The 13279-nt window shown below is 43.4% G+C and overlaps 1 protein-coding gene across 1 annotated transcript in view; it reads left to right on the forward strand.

Annotated features, from left to right (window-relative positions):
* The window catches only part of LOC121579224 (PDZ and LIM domain protein 4), a 48640-nt gene that overhangs the window by 13616 nt on the left and 21745 nt on the right, over positions 1-13279 (forward strand). Inside the window, exon 3 of the mRNA XM_041893625.2 lies at positions 6951-7038. Coding sequence (XP_041749559.1) covers positions 6951-7038 — 88 coding nt within the window. The remainder of the gene's footprint in view (positions 1-6950; positions 7039-13279) is intronic.

Genomic DNA, 13279 nt, shown 5'->3' on the forward strand with positions numbered 1-13279 from the left:
GTTTAATAGCACAGGCAGGGATATGGGCCAAAATTCACCCAACTTATGTGGGAAGCTTGTGGAAGGCTACCTGACACGTTTGACCCAAGTTAAACAATTTAAAGGCAATGCTACTAAATACTAATTGAGGGTATGTAAACTTCTGACCCACTGGGAAGGTGATGAAAGAAATAAAAGCTGAAATAAATCATTCTCTCTACTATTATTCTGACATTTCACATTAAAATAAAGTGGTGATCCTAACTGACCTAAGACACGGAATTTCTACTAGGATTAAATGTCAGGAATTGTGAAAAACTGTGTTTAAATGTATTTGGCTAAGGTGTATGTAAACTTCCGACTTTATCTGTATTTAAGGATAATCAAGGTTGAGTTCATTGCGATCTCAAGTGGGAACTGAAAGGCCCACAGCTGTAGGAAAGCTCACCTTGTAGCTTTCTATGTCGAGTACACATTAAAAGCGTGAAAGTACCTTTTTTGGGGATATTTAATCAAAAGCAATATCAATCAAACATATATATTTATTTTATTAGCCTCTACTCCATAAAATGCATGCTCTTTTCAATTAGTCAGGAGCATGAGCAAATTATTTGGGGAAACCATAACTGGATGTTAGAGATGAAATGCTAACCAACCACTCCTGCAGGACAAAATAAGTGAATGCTGTTTCACATTCATCCATCTTTTCTATTCTCCACGGCTTAATGAGAACATTCAAAAGGCAGGTCACATGACCGTATGGTGAACACAGCAGCACAACGCCCCGGTATCTACTGGTATGTGACCTTTTTCACTACACCATTGAGTAATTTATGTTGGCCTGGGCTGCTGACTCCATGGATGGTGTGTTGTACCGATAACTATGCACCCTTTGCCCCAGGTGAAATGAGCTGCTAGCATACATGTGCAGTGCGTTTCAGTGAGCGGTACGGAACTGGTGGAATTGTGGAGGCGGGGACAATCCACGTGGGCATAAGAATTGTTATTTTACTGCACAGATTGTTGTGTGTATGACTGGAAATTCAATTACATAGACTGCATGCATAGTGTAGTTTAGCATTTAGATTTCTCTCTTATACGCAGAGGATATAGGGCACTTCAAGTCCCTCACTTTATGTCATGCGTTTTACATATTTTACCTGCATTTAAAGGTACATTCCTTTCACACTTACAGTAAGCACAAGGGAGGGGATATTTTGGAGGGCTTATTATGGGATAATGCTCACTTTATTGATTTCTTAACAACAGGAATTCTGTGTTGTATGACAAAATCAAATGTATTTGTCATATGCGCCGAATACAACAGCTGTAGGCATTACTGTGAAATGCTTACTTACTGTATGAGCCCTTTCCCAACAATGCAGAGTTTAAAAAAATGTGCTAAATAAAAAGGAAATGGTAACAATGTAAAATGGCAATAATGAGACTATATACAAGTTCTTAAAATCACCATTGGCCTCATGGTGAAATCCCTGAGTGGTTTCCTTCCTCTCCGGCAACTGAGTTAGGAATGGTGCCTGTATCTTTGTAGTGACTGGGTGTATTGATACACCATCAAAAGTGTAATTAATAACTTGGATATTCAATTTATTTTAAAAACTGTTACCCATGTACCAATAGGTGCCCTTTGCAAGGCATTGGGGAAACCTCCCTGGTCTTTATAGTTGAATCTGTTTGAAATTCACTGCTCGACTGCAGTACCATACAATTATCTGTATGTGTGGGGTACAGAGATGAGGTAGTCATTCAAAAATCATGTTAAATAATATTATTGCACAGTGAGTCCATGCAACTTATGTGACTTAAACATAGTTTTACTCCTGAACTTATTTAGGCTTGCCATAACAAAGGGGTTAAATACTTATTGACTCCAGACTTTTCAGCATTTAATTTTGTATTAATTTGTAAAAATTGTAGGAAAACATAATTCCACTAACATTGTGTGTGGGGGTGGGCGGGCTGGCCGGGCCGGGCCGGGGGGGGGGGGGGAAGAAAAAACCAAACACAGGCTGTAACACAACACAATGTGGAGAAAGTCAAAGGGTGTGTATACCCTTTCTGAAGGCATGTTGGGGTGAAAGTGACTAGTCAATCACAATGGATAATAAACAGAGTAGCAGCAGCGTATGTGAAGATTGTGTGTGTGGTGTGGGTAGAGTCCAGTGAGTGTGCATAGTCAATGGAAAGATTTTTAAACAAAAGAAATAACTACATACCATTTACAAAAAAAGGCCTCAATGCAAATTGTTTGGGTAGCCATTTGATTAACTGTTCAGCAGTCTTATGGCTTGGGGGTAGAAGTTTAAGGAGCCTTTTTGGTCCCATACTTGGTGCTCTGGTACTGCTTACCATGTGGTAGTAGAGAGAACAGTCTATGACTTAAGTTATGTTTCCTGGGGAGACGGAAGTATTGAACTTGTGCAACCAAAATGTAAGATGTATTTTTGTTTGGAATGACCAGAAGAGGCGGAGGCCAAGTTGGCTTACCCAGAAAATAATATTTTTGAGAACAACAGACCAAGCCCTCATTAAAAGACTGCTATAAAGGACTCAACTGTCAGGCTGGAGAAGCCTGTAATTTTCTGGTGCTGCTGTTGGATAAAAATATGAGCGTACACTTCTGCTTGTGAACCAAAATGACATTGGTTGCAGCGGAGCTTGAGGCACTTAAGTACAAGAATGTCTTAGTTATGCCTCTGAATTCATTACTTTCATGACCTTTTAATTTTCTTATTAGAAAGACACTGCCTCTGAATCAAGAAATGGTGTTATTAATATATTTGTCACTCAGCAGTTGGAAGGAAAGCGAAACGAAGCAACAGGCCAGGGTCCGGTTTCCCAAAAGCATCTTAAGGATAAATTCATCGTTGGAACCTTCATAGGAGCGTCGTTAAATCTCTGAGCTGTTTCCAAAAACCACCGTTATTAACGTTGCATTTAAACGCTCGTAATCTAGTGCCTGCCTCAGACCACTCGTAGAACAGCGAAGTGCGTCGTTGGCTGTTTTTTATTATTTAAATCTCAGTTAAACAGAATCGCATGGTGTATCTGTCTATGACGTCGATGACTCCAGAACAAAGTTGACTACAAAGTTGCCAATATCTTTGCAATTGATACAAAAAAGCAACGTGAACGGTAAGCTATAGGCCTATTTCAATCATTATTGAAATACATTTAATGGGTAAGCATTAGAATAAGCCACCTCAATATTTGCAGCCGTAGGTGGTAATATCTCTCTCTAGGAGCTGATCCGTCAGTATTGTGAAAGTTCTAATGTGAAGGAAAGACTTGAATGGACAAAGCTGCACTCCCTTTCTTTCGATCCTATCAGTATCGACACATGCTCCAACAACGCACTTAGCGACCATTCTTTCTGCGTAGTGTTTTGGGAAACGCATGTTACATCTTCGGCCGTTTTGTAGGAAAGATGAGTTGTTAAAACACCCTAAGTTCCATCCTGAAACCGAGCCCAGCTTTAGTAGCGCTTGACAGAGTCACCACTTCAACCCATCGAACCTCGCTGCTCCATTTCCAGCCCCTGATATGCTCTCTCAATACTGTGCTGTGAGGTAAAATGGCTCTGCTAGTTCGGCATTTCTGGCAGCCTGATCAAAAGGTGTCTCTCGCAGCGAGACTAGCCGTTACTAAACAGGCCCTGCTCCAAGTTCATTGTGGTGTCAGCATCGGGCGGACAGAAACCTGGCAGGTCAGGGCGGTATTGAAACATGTCATGTCTCCCTTAGCTGGACTGTATATCTTCAGCCTATTGAGCCTCCATGAAGACACGGACCAGCTGTGGCAAATCTCACCTCCCAACCCCCGAAGTAATAGACCTGAGGGGGGAGAGAGACTGGGAGGGGAGCGGGAGACCGAGAGGGGTACGGAGATGGAGAGAGGGTGAGAGCGAAACAAAAAGTAAGCGGGAGAGGAAGTTATGCCGCCGCTGTCTGACTGCCTGGACAATGAGTCAGAGCTGTGGAATTATGAATGGTACAGGGATTTGAAGCGCAGTACTCCTGCTGGGGGGAAGAGGTACAGAGAACAGCCAAAGAGAGGGGAAAAGCCCTCCCCGGTCATCCCAGGGCACTTCTGTTGCAGTCGTAAATGCCACATCAAGTGAGCCGGTGGAGTCAGGAGGGGAGACTACAGCCCTGCTGCTGCCATTTTTATTTGTGTCATCTCCCAGTCCAGGAATCTACTAAGTGTCCCCCAGGTCTGGTGAGAAGACTCCATATGTGTGGTTTTAACCACTGTCTCCAAGATCAGAGGCTACATTTGATCTCGTTACATGTTACACTGATTACGAAGTAGCAGCGTGATGGTTTTGATTTAGAACGGGGTAATATCAAAAGAGTGGTTTCATTGGGATCAAGAGGAGTCCAGATGCATTTGATAACAACAGGAAGGCCTCGATCTGAACTGGAGGTAATGCTATTGATCAGCATATTGTTCTGAGGGTAGCTTCTCCCCTCTAGTCAATGCGGCATGGAATCTCCTCACTACCAAAATAAACCATCCACATACACCGCCTCAAAACCATATCAGGAAATGTAAACCGGCAGAGCAGGTCAGAGGGAAATCTGACCAAAGGGAAAGTTTGAAAGTCAGAATGATAACCTGAGACTGGGCCATTTCATTTCAGAGACTTCTATCGCCTTTGTATACACATTTATGAGCAAGGGGATATGGGGAAGGATTTTGCATTTGACCTGGAATCAAATCGGGCTCAGACCCTATACAGTTGGTTGCGAATCTGAAATGGAATCAGGCTCTGAAGATCTTCCCTATACAGTACATGTCACCAGTTGTCTCCCTGTTGGATCATTGGCACTGGAAGCCAGTGAGGAGAGCGTAGATGGCTGTCGGTTGTCGGAGCTGTGCACTAATCTCCACTAATCCCTCACACACTGATTCAATATCGGAGCTAAACTGGATCACCGAAAACGATATGCTCCATTGTCCTATTGGTGTGTATCGCAATGTCTGCTGCCTACTCCATCGGCCTCCTTCTCTGCCTCTCTGTTTCCACTCGTACGTCTTATGTCCTCCTCGCTGCTTTCTGACCATGTTCTATGGTTCTTTGTATTTAAGCGAATGGAATTTAATTTGCCACTAATTGACTTGCTCAATAGAGCATTCATATGTATCCAAGGAAACAAACATCCTGTGATATATAAAGTCTTGATATAAGTAGTGGGAGGGTCGGATCATCCCACGCAGTCTGCAGCTCATCCATCAAACACTTGCCCATAAAGCAGTCTTGATACGAACACCTCTGCTCATTTTTGAGGCATTGCCTCATCCGGCCGCAGCAATTCCAGCTGAATCCAGAGTGACCTCATCCTCCAGTCGTGAAGTTTACACCAGTGGAGAACTCAGAGGCATCATTGTTTTCTCCTGCCCCAGAGTCCTGCCTGCGTCTACGTACGTAGGTGTGAATGAATGACTGACTTACTGACTGACCAGGGGAAGGGACTGAGTGGAGGGAAAATCGTCTTTGTTCCTCTACATACACACACTGCCCTCTGCTCCCTCGCTGGGGCCGGTGTGATGACATGGCATTGGCCTTTTGGTGGCTGCCCACATAACAGCAAATAGTCAAACAACGGGACCCCTGACATGTTTGGAAAACGGTTCAGGAATTCCAAAAAGTATTACTCACTCCTCCCTCAAGTCTTTTACTACCCCCTCAACAGTGTGCCATTAAACGCTATATAATACCATGCCAATTGGATTACACATTTTTATTACCATATGGTTTTATGGGAAGTTCTAAATCTTGCTGAAGCAATTCTCTGTCTGGGACGTGTAGCACAGGGCATGTAGACTAGCCTATTGTTTTAACATAGGACAAAAGTACAATACCGTATAAGAACAGCAACAGATTCTATATTTAGTACATAAATGGGCCTAGCCATGATAGGAAAAAATCTCTTTGATGAATGAAGGACAATGTGGTTTATTGTCGTCGGACACAGCGAGCAGACAATCCTTATTTGACCCCTTGCCATCCTATTGTTTCTGTTCACCTGGATGGCTGTCTTAACATGTTGAGCTAATCTAATAACAAGATGTACTGTGAGATTAGGCTACCTGTGCCTGAGGCTTGGCCAGGTCGCAGTTGTAAATGAGAACTTGTTCTCAACTGGCTTACCTGGTTAAATAAAGGTGAAATAAAATAAAATCGTGTTAGAAAAAAAGACTGCATACAGCCATCACTGTCTATGAAGGCAAGGTGAAGATTGGTGTGCACAGATATTAAGTGTCTCTCTAGGCCTGGTTCAGTCCGATAGTACTGTAGGTAATCACCAACTATTTAAAAAACACTTTTTTGTCATTTAGCAGATGCTGTTATCCAGAGCGACTTACAGGATCTTAAAATGATTTATTATTACTACTATATTGAGTGGTACTGAAGTTAATAAAACAGGAATCGTTGTGTGTTTTGTTAAGGGTTGGGAGTTCATGCCATAGTTCTGCTGATCTGCAGTAGTGATGACTATCATTAAAGTGTACTGGAATGTGGTCATCTTCAGCTGCCAGTGTTATGCCTGCCAAACAAAAACGCATGACATTGCTACTGTGTAAAATGAAGAAGTTAAGCTTATTTTGGCGCGCAGTGAACAATTTCATCACATGGAGTACGCCGCTAATATTCTGCAGTGGTTAGTGGTATTTAATATGAAAGTTCAAGTAATGTTTTTTTTGCTAACTTAACTGTGTTCTGGTGTATGTGACTTGAATTTCGTCCCTTTTTAATTCCACACTAACAATCATATCAAGCAATAATGTCATTTTTAAGAGCATCTTCTTAGTGACTGCTGTGAGCAAATAACCTGTGAACACATTGATAGGAGCAGATATAACCTCTTTTAAAAGCCCCTGAGCGTTTTATAGATAGATAAACAATGACTAATGTAGCGCTCTCTTCCCTGGGTATTGTCTTTCAGGTCTGAAGACAAAGTCTTGTCTCCAACTGTTATTGAAGATGGCAAGACAAGTCCATTCATGGCTACATTGGAGTCTGAGTCCACACAGGTATGAGCTGCACTTGTTTACATGCAAATATGAGTCATGGATAAGATTATATAGATTATCTACTGATAAACTGCTGTTTCTCACATGATTAAAAAGAGAGCAAGTGTTCCTCTGTCAGTTGGAAAGTATTGAAATAGGGCCTCAATTGTTCTGAAACTAATTCTGACATGCGTACTCATGCAAGCCAAGCCCTTGCCGTTGAACTTTGCAGAGTTTTCCGATACTGACCAGAGAGTGTGTGACGCAAAGTGTAAGCAGAACGAGCAGACAATGCGTGTATTGTGGCTGGGACATCTGAGAAATGACCATTCCTCTTTTATTGTGGCCGTTGGTTGTCATGTTGGGCGTTTTCCCATGTCCCAGTTGTTTCAGTGGGGCGATCGCTGTCAACTGGGCTAAATGGTCACACAAAGGCCTGAAATGAAATGCGTCGGTCATCTCATCAATTGAAGGTTGACACTATACACAGCAGACCGATACATATATTGAGGTCCACTTCAGTAGGCAGGCTGGTGGACATTTTGAATGAAAGAGATGTATGAAATGAAATAATTTACTTGCTCTGTATTGTAGCTATCACTGGAGGTGAATGGGACAGGGATGTTTTTGTCTATGTAGCTGAGCCTGAGTTTACATTAGTCTTTTTTTCTGGGGGGTTTGTCTTCAGAAATTCTGACATTTTATTGATTTAATACATGTGTCATCCATTACTAAGTCAAAGCCACTGATCCTAACTCTAAATATTTAAAATGGTCTTGGGGTACATGGTTGATATACTATTTTTGTAAGCATGGTAGTAATAACATATACATCTGCCTAGTGATAAAGGAGGTGAAAGACCTCCCTATTCCAGCCTTCAGGCAATCCAAGGAGACGGGCAGATTTCCTGAGAAGGGGTCCTGGGGATTAGGACCTTTTTTGTATTTCACCATCTCAACACGAGCTGAAGTCTTGTCTTGATTAATGCGAGGAAATACCAGACCTGAACTAGGGGGAACGATCAAAAAACTCTGTATATAAACAGAGTCATGCATGCTAGCAGTACCTCTGTGTGTTTGTAATCAGAGAAGGCTGCTCTCTCTATCTCCTGGAAAAGTTAGAGGTTTGGAAACCTTGTATCCACTCTCTACTGAAAGACTGCCGTCTCCTTTTAATAGAGTTAAGGTTGAGTTGGAAACGGCAAAGTGAGTACCATTTGGCTGCATTTGCTTCAGGTGGAGGGAAATGGTTGGTTTGTCACTTGCGTTAGGCTAAATGAATGACCCTGGTCATTTCCTGCTACAGGCTAGTATAATGTAATATACCTTAAAAGCGGTTACCAGCATCGAACAATGCTGATTGTTCTCCAGACACATCAAATCAAATTTTATTTGTCACATGCGCCGAATACAACAGGTGTAGACCTTACCGTGAAATGCTTACTTAGAAGCCCTTAACCAACAATGCAGTTCAAGAGATGGAGTTAAGAAAATATTTTAAATAAACACAAGAAAATTGCATAACAATAACGAGGCTATATACAGGGGGTACCGGTACCGAGTCAATGTGCGGGGGTTCAGGTTAGTCGAGGTCATTTCTAAAGTGACTGTGTAGATAAACAGTGAGAATAAGCAGTATAAATACAAAGGGGCGGGTCAATGTAAATAGTCCGGGTGGCCATTTTGATTAATTGTTCAGCAGGCTTATGGCTTGGGGGTAGAAGCTGTTAAGGAGCCTTTTGGTCCTAGACTTGTTGCTCCGGTAACAAATCAAATCAAATTTTATTGGCCAGATGCGCCGGATACAACAGGTGCAGACATTACAGTGAAATGCTTACTTACAGCCCTTAACCAACAGTGCATTTATTTTTAATAAAAAAGTAGAATAAAACAACAAAGTGTTGAGGAAAAAAAGAGCAGAAGTAAAATTTAAATAATAGTAGGGAGGCTATATATACAGTGGGGGAAAAAAGTATTTAGTCAGCCACCAATTGTGCAAGTTCTCCCACTTAAAAAGATGAGAGAGGCCTGTCATTTTCATCATAGGTACACGTCAACTATGACGGACAAAATGAGGAAAAAAAATCCAGAAAATCACATTGTAGGATTTTTTATGAATTTATTTGCAAATTATGATGGAAAATAAGTATTTGGTCACCTACAAACAAGCAAGATTTCTGGCTCTCACAGACCTGTAACTTCTTTAAGAGGCTCCTCTGTCCTCCACTCGTTACCTGTATTAATGGTACCTGTTTGAACTTGTTATCAGTATAAAGACACCTGTCCACAACCTCAAACAGTCACCCTCCAAACTCCACTATGGCCAAGACCAAAGAGCTGTCAAAGGACACCAGAAACAAAATTGTAGACCTGCACCAGGCTGGGAAGACTGAATCTGCAATAGGTAAGCAGCTTGGTTTGAAGAAATCAACTGTGGGAGCAATTATTAGGAAATGGAAGACATACAAGACCACTGATAATCTCCCTCGATCTGGGGCTCCACGCAAGATCTCACCCCGTGGGGTCAAAATGATCACAAGAACGGTGAGCAAAAATCCAAGAACCACACGGGGGACCTAGTGAATGACCTGCAGAGAGCTGGGACCAAAGTAACAAAGCCTACCATCAGAACACACTACGCCAGGGACTCAAATCCTGCAGTGCGAGATGTGTCCCCTGTAAGCCAGTACATGTCCAGGCCCGTCTGAAGTTTGCTAGAGTGCATTTGAATGATCCAGAAGAGGATTGGGAGAATGTCATATGTGGTCAGATGAAACCAAAATATAACTTTTTGGTAAAAACTCAACTCGTCGTGTTTGGAGGACAAAGAATGCTGAGTTGCATCCAAAGAACACCATACCTACTGTGAAGCATGGGGGTGGAAACATCATGCTTTGGGGCTGTTTTTCTGCAAAGGGACCAGGGCGACTGATCCGTGTAAAGGAAATAATGAATGGAGCCATGTATCAAGAGATTTTGAGTGAAAACCTCCTTCCATCAGCAAGGGCATTGAAGATGAAATGTGGCTGGGTCTTTCAGCATGACAATGATCCCAAACACACCGCCCGGGCAACGAAGGAGTGGCTTCGTAAGAATCATTTCAAGGTCCTGGAGTGGCGTAGCCAGTCTCCAGATCTCAACCCCATAGAACATCTTTGGAGGGAGTTGAAAGTCCGTGTTGCCCAGCGACAGCCCCAAAACATCACTGCTCTAGAGGAGATCTGCATGGAGGAATGGGCCAAAAAACCAGCAACACTGTGTGAAAACCTTGTGAAGACTTTTGACCTGTGTCATTGCCAACAAAGGGTATATAACAAAGTATTGAGAAACTTTTGTTATTGACCAAATACTTATTTTCCACCATAATTTGCAAATAAATTCATAAAAAATCCTACAATGTGATTTTCTGGATTTTTTTTCCTCATTTTGTCTGTCATAGTTGACGTGTACCTATGATGAAAATTACAGGCCTCTCTCATCTTTTTAAGTGGGAGAACTTGCACAATTGGTGGCTGACTAAATACTTTTTTCCCCCACTGTACAGTGGGGTACCGGTGCGGGGGCACCTGCTAGTTGAGGTAGTTGAAGTAATATGTACATGTGGGTAGAGTTAAAGTGACTATGCATAAATAATTAACAGAGTAGCAGCAGCGTAAAAAGATGGGGTGGGGGAGCAGTGCAAATAGTCCGGGTAGCCATGATTAGCTGTTCAGGAGTCTTATGGCTTGGGGGTAGAAGCTGTTGAGAAGTTTTTTGGACCTAGACTTGGCACTCCGGTACCGCTTGCCGTGCGGTAGCAGAGAGAACAGTCTATGACTAGGGTGGCTGGAGTCTTTGACAATTGAGGGCCTTCCTCTGACACCACCTGGTATAGAGGTCCTGGATGGCAGGAAGCTTGGCCCCAGTGATGTACTGGGCCGTACGCACTACCCTCTGTAGTGCCTTGCGGTCGGAGGCCAAGCAGTTGCCATACCAGGCAGTGATGCAACCAGTCAGGATGCTCTCGATGGTGCAGCTGTAGATTTTCTTTGAGGATCTGAGGACCCATGCCAAATCTTTTCAGTCTCCTGAGGGGGAATAGGCTTTGTCGTGCCCTCTTCACAACTGTCTTGGTGTGTTTGGACCATGATAGTTCATTGGTGATGTGGACACCAAGGAACTTGAAGCTCTCAACCTGTTCCACTACAGCCCCGTCGATGAGAATGGGGGCGTACTCGGTCCTCTTTTTTTCCCCTGTAGTCCACAATCATCTCCTTTGTCTTGGTCACGTTGAGGGAGAGGTTGTTATCCTGGCACCACACGGCCAGGTCTCTGACCTCCTCCCTATAGGCTGTCTCATCGTTGTCGGTGATCAGGCCTACCACTGTTGTGTCGTCAGCAAACTTAATGATGGTGTTGGAGTCATGCCTGGCCATGCAGTCATGGGTGAACAGGGAGTACAGGAGGGGACTGAGCACGCACCCCTGAGGGGCTCCCGTGTTGAGGATCAGTGTGGCAGATGTGTTGTTACCTACCCTTACCACCTGGGGGCGGCCCGTCAGGAAGTCCAGGATCCAGTTGCAGAGGGAGGTGTTTAGTCCCAGGATCCTTAGCTAAGTGATGAGCTTTGAGGGCACTATGGTGTTGAATGCTGAGCTGTAGTCAATGAATAGCATTCTCACGTAGGTGTTCCTCTTGTCCAGGTGGGAAAGGGCAGTGTGGAGTGCAATAGAGATTGCATCATCTGTGGATCTGTTGGGGCGGTATGCAAATTGGAGTGGGTATAGGGTTGTTGATGTGAGCCATGACCAGCCTTTCAAAGCACTTCATGGCTACAGACGTCACTGCTACGGGTCGGTAGTCATTTAGGCAGGTTATCTTAGTGTCCTTGGGCACGGGGACTATGGTGGTCTGCTTGAAACATGTTGGTATTACAGACTCAGTCAGGGACATGTTGAAAATGTCAGTGAAGACACTTGCCAGTTGGTCAGCACATGCTCAGAGTACACGTCCTGGTAATCCGTCTGGCCCTGCGGCCTTGTGAATGTTGACCTGCTTAAAAGTCTTACTCACATCGGCTACGGAGAGCGTGATCACATAGTCATCCGGAACAGCTGGTGCTCTCATGCATGCTTCAGTGTTGCTTGCCTCGAAGCAAGCATAAAAGGCATTTAGCTCATCTGGTAGGCTTGCGTCACTGGGCAGCTCGCGGCTGTGCTTCCCTTTGTAGTCTGTAATAGTTTTCAAGCCCTGTCACATCCGACGAGAGTCAGAACCTGTGTAGTAGGATTAAATCTTAGTCCTGTATTGATGCTTTGCCTGTTTGATGGTTAGCCTGAGGACATAGCAGGATTTCTTATAAGCGTCCGGATTATTGTCCCGCTCCTTGAAAGCGGCAGCTCTAGCCTTTAGCTCAGTGCGGATGTTGCCTGTAATCCATGGCTTCTGGTTGGGAAATGTACGTACGGTCAATGTTGGGACATAAGACACCACACGTGAACTCCCTACCAGCAGCTGAAGTCATTGGAAATTCCAATTCTAGCTAGCAGGAAGTGACACAAGTGGTGGTGAACAAGGGGAACATGGGAGATTCTCATAAAGCTGAATGACTGCATTTTTGGATCTGAGCCTGAACAGCTATGAAACTAAAGCTATTTGTTGGGCAACGGGAGGAACATTGAGTGTTTCCATGAACTTATCTTACTCATCAACAGGCAAGAATTTTGTAAGATTACCAGAAAGTATGACTCATTTTCACACTATTGCTAGAATAAATAGGGGAATTAGGCCTGTGGTCTACAGTGTGATAAAGTAGGTCTACAGGTGGCCACCACAAGACACTGTATTGCTCTGCAGCAGTATGGACCTTAAGACTGCGGAAGCGCTGGAACTCACATCACAAATGTTCCATTCTCAAGCCGCACTGCCAAGCTGGCAAGAGGGAGAGAATTCTCCCTGCTAGCGTTTGAGATCTGACAGCGAGGGTCCATGCATTACTTAAGACTGTAATTTTTTTTATTGCTTGGAATTCATTTTACTTCAGAGTGATACAGAATCTCTTATGAATGGAACAAGTCCACTGGTCTTCCGGTATACCTCTCAGATATGCCTTTTTAAATTACAGTACAGAACTGACAATACAGTCTTAATTGTGACGTACCTATAGGATCTTTCTATAGGGCTTTTATGTGCTGTTCCATACATGCCTCTGTCAAATATGTTCAGTAGTTAAACTATAAACTTTTTCATCTGCCAAAATATCCAATCAACACAGTGCCATTGAG

This window comes from Coregonus clupeaformis, chromosome 13 (genome assembly GCF_020615455.1).
Source record: "Coregonus clupeaformis isolate EN_2021a chromosome 13, ASM2061545v1, whole genome shotgun sequence".
NCBI lineage: Eukaryota > Metazoa > Chordata > Actinopteri > Salmoniformes > Salmonidae > Coregonus > Coregonus clupeaformis.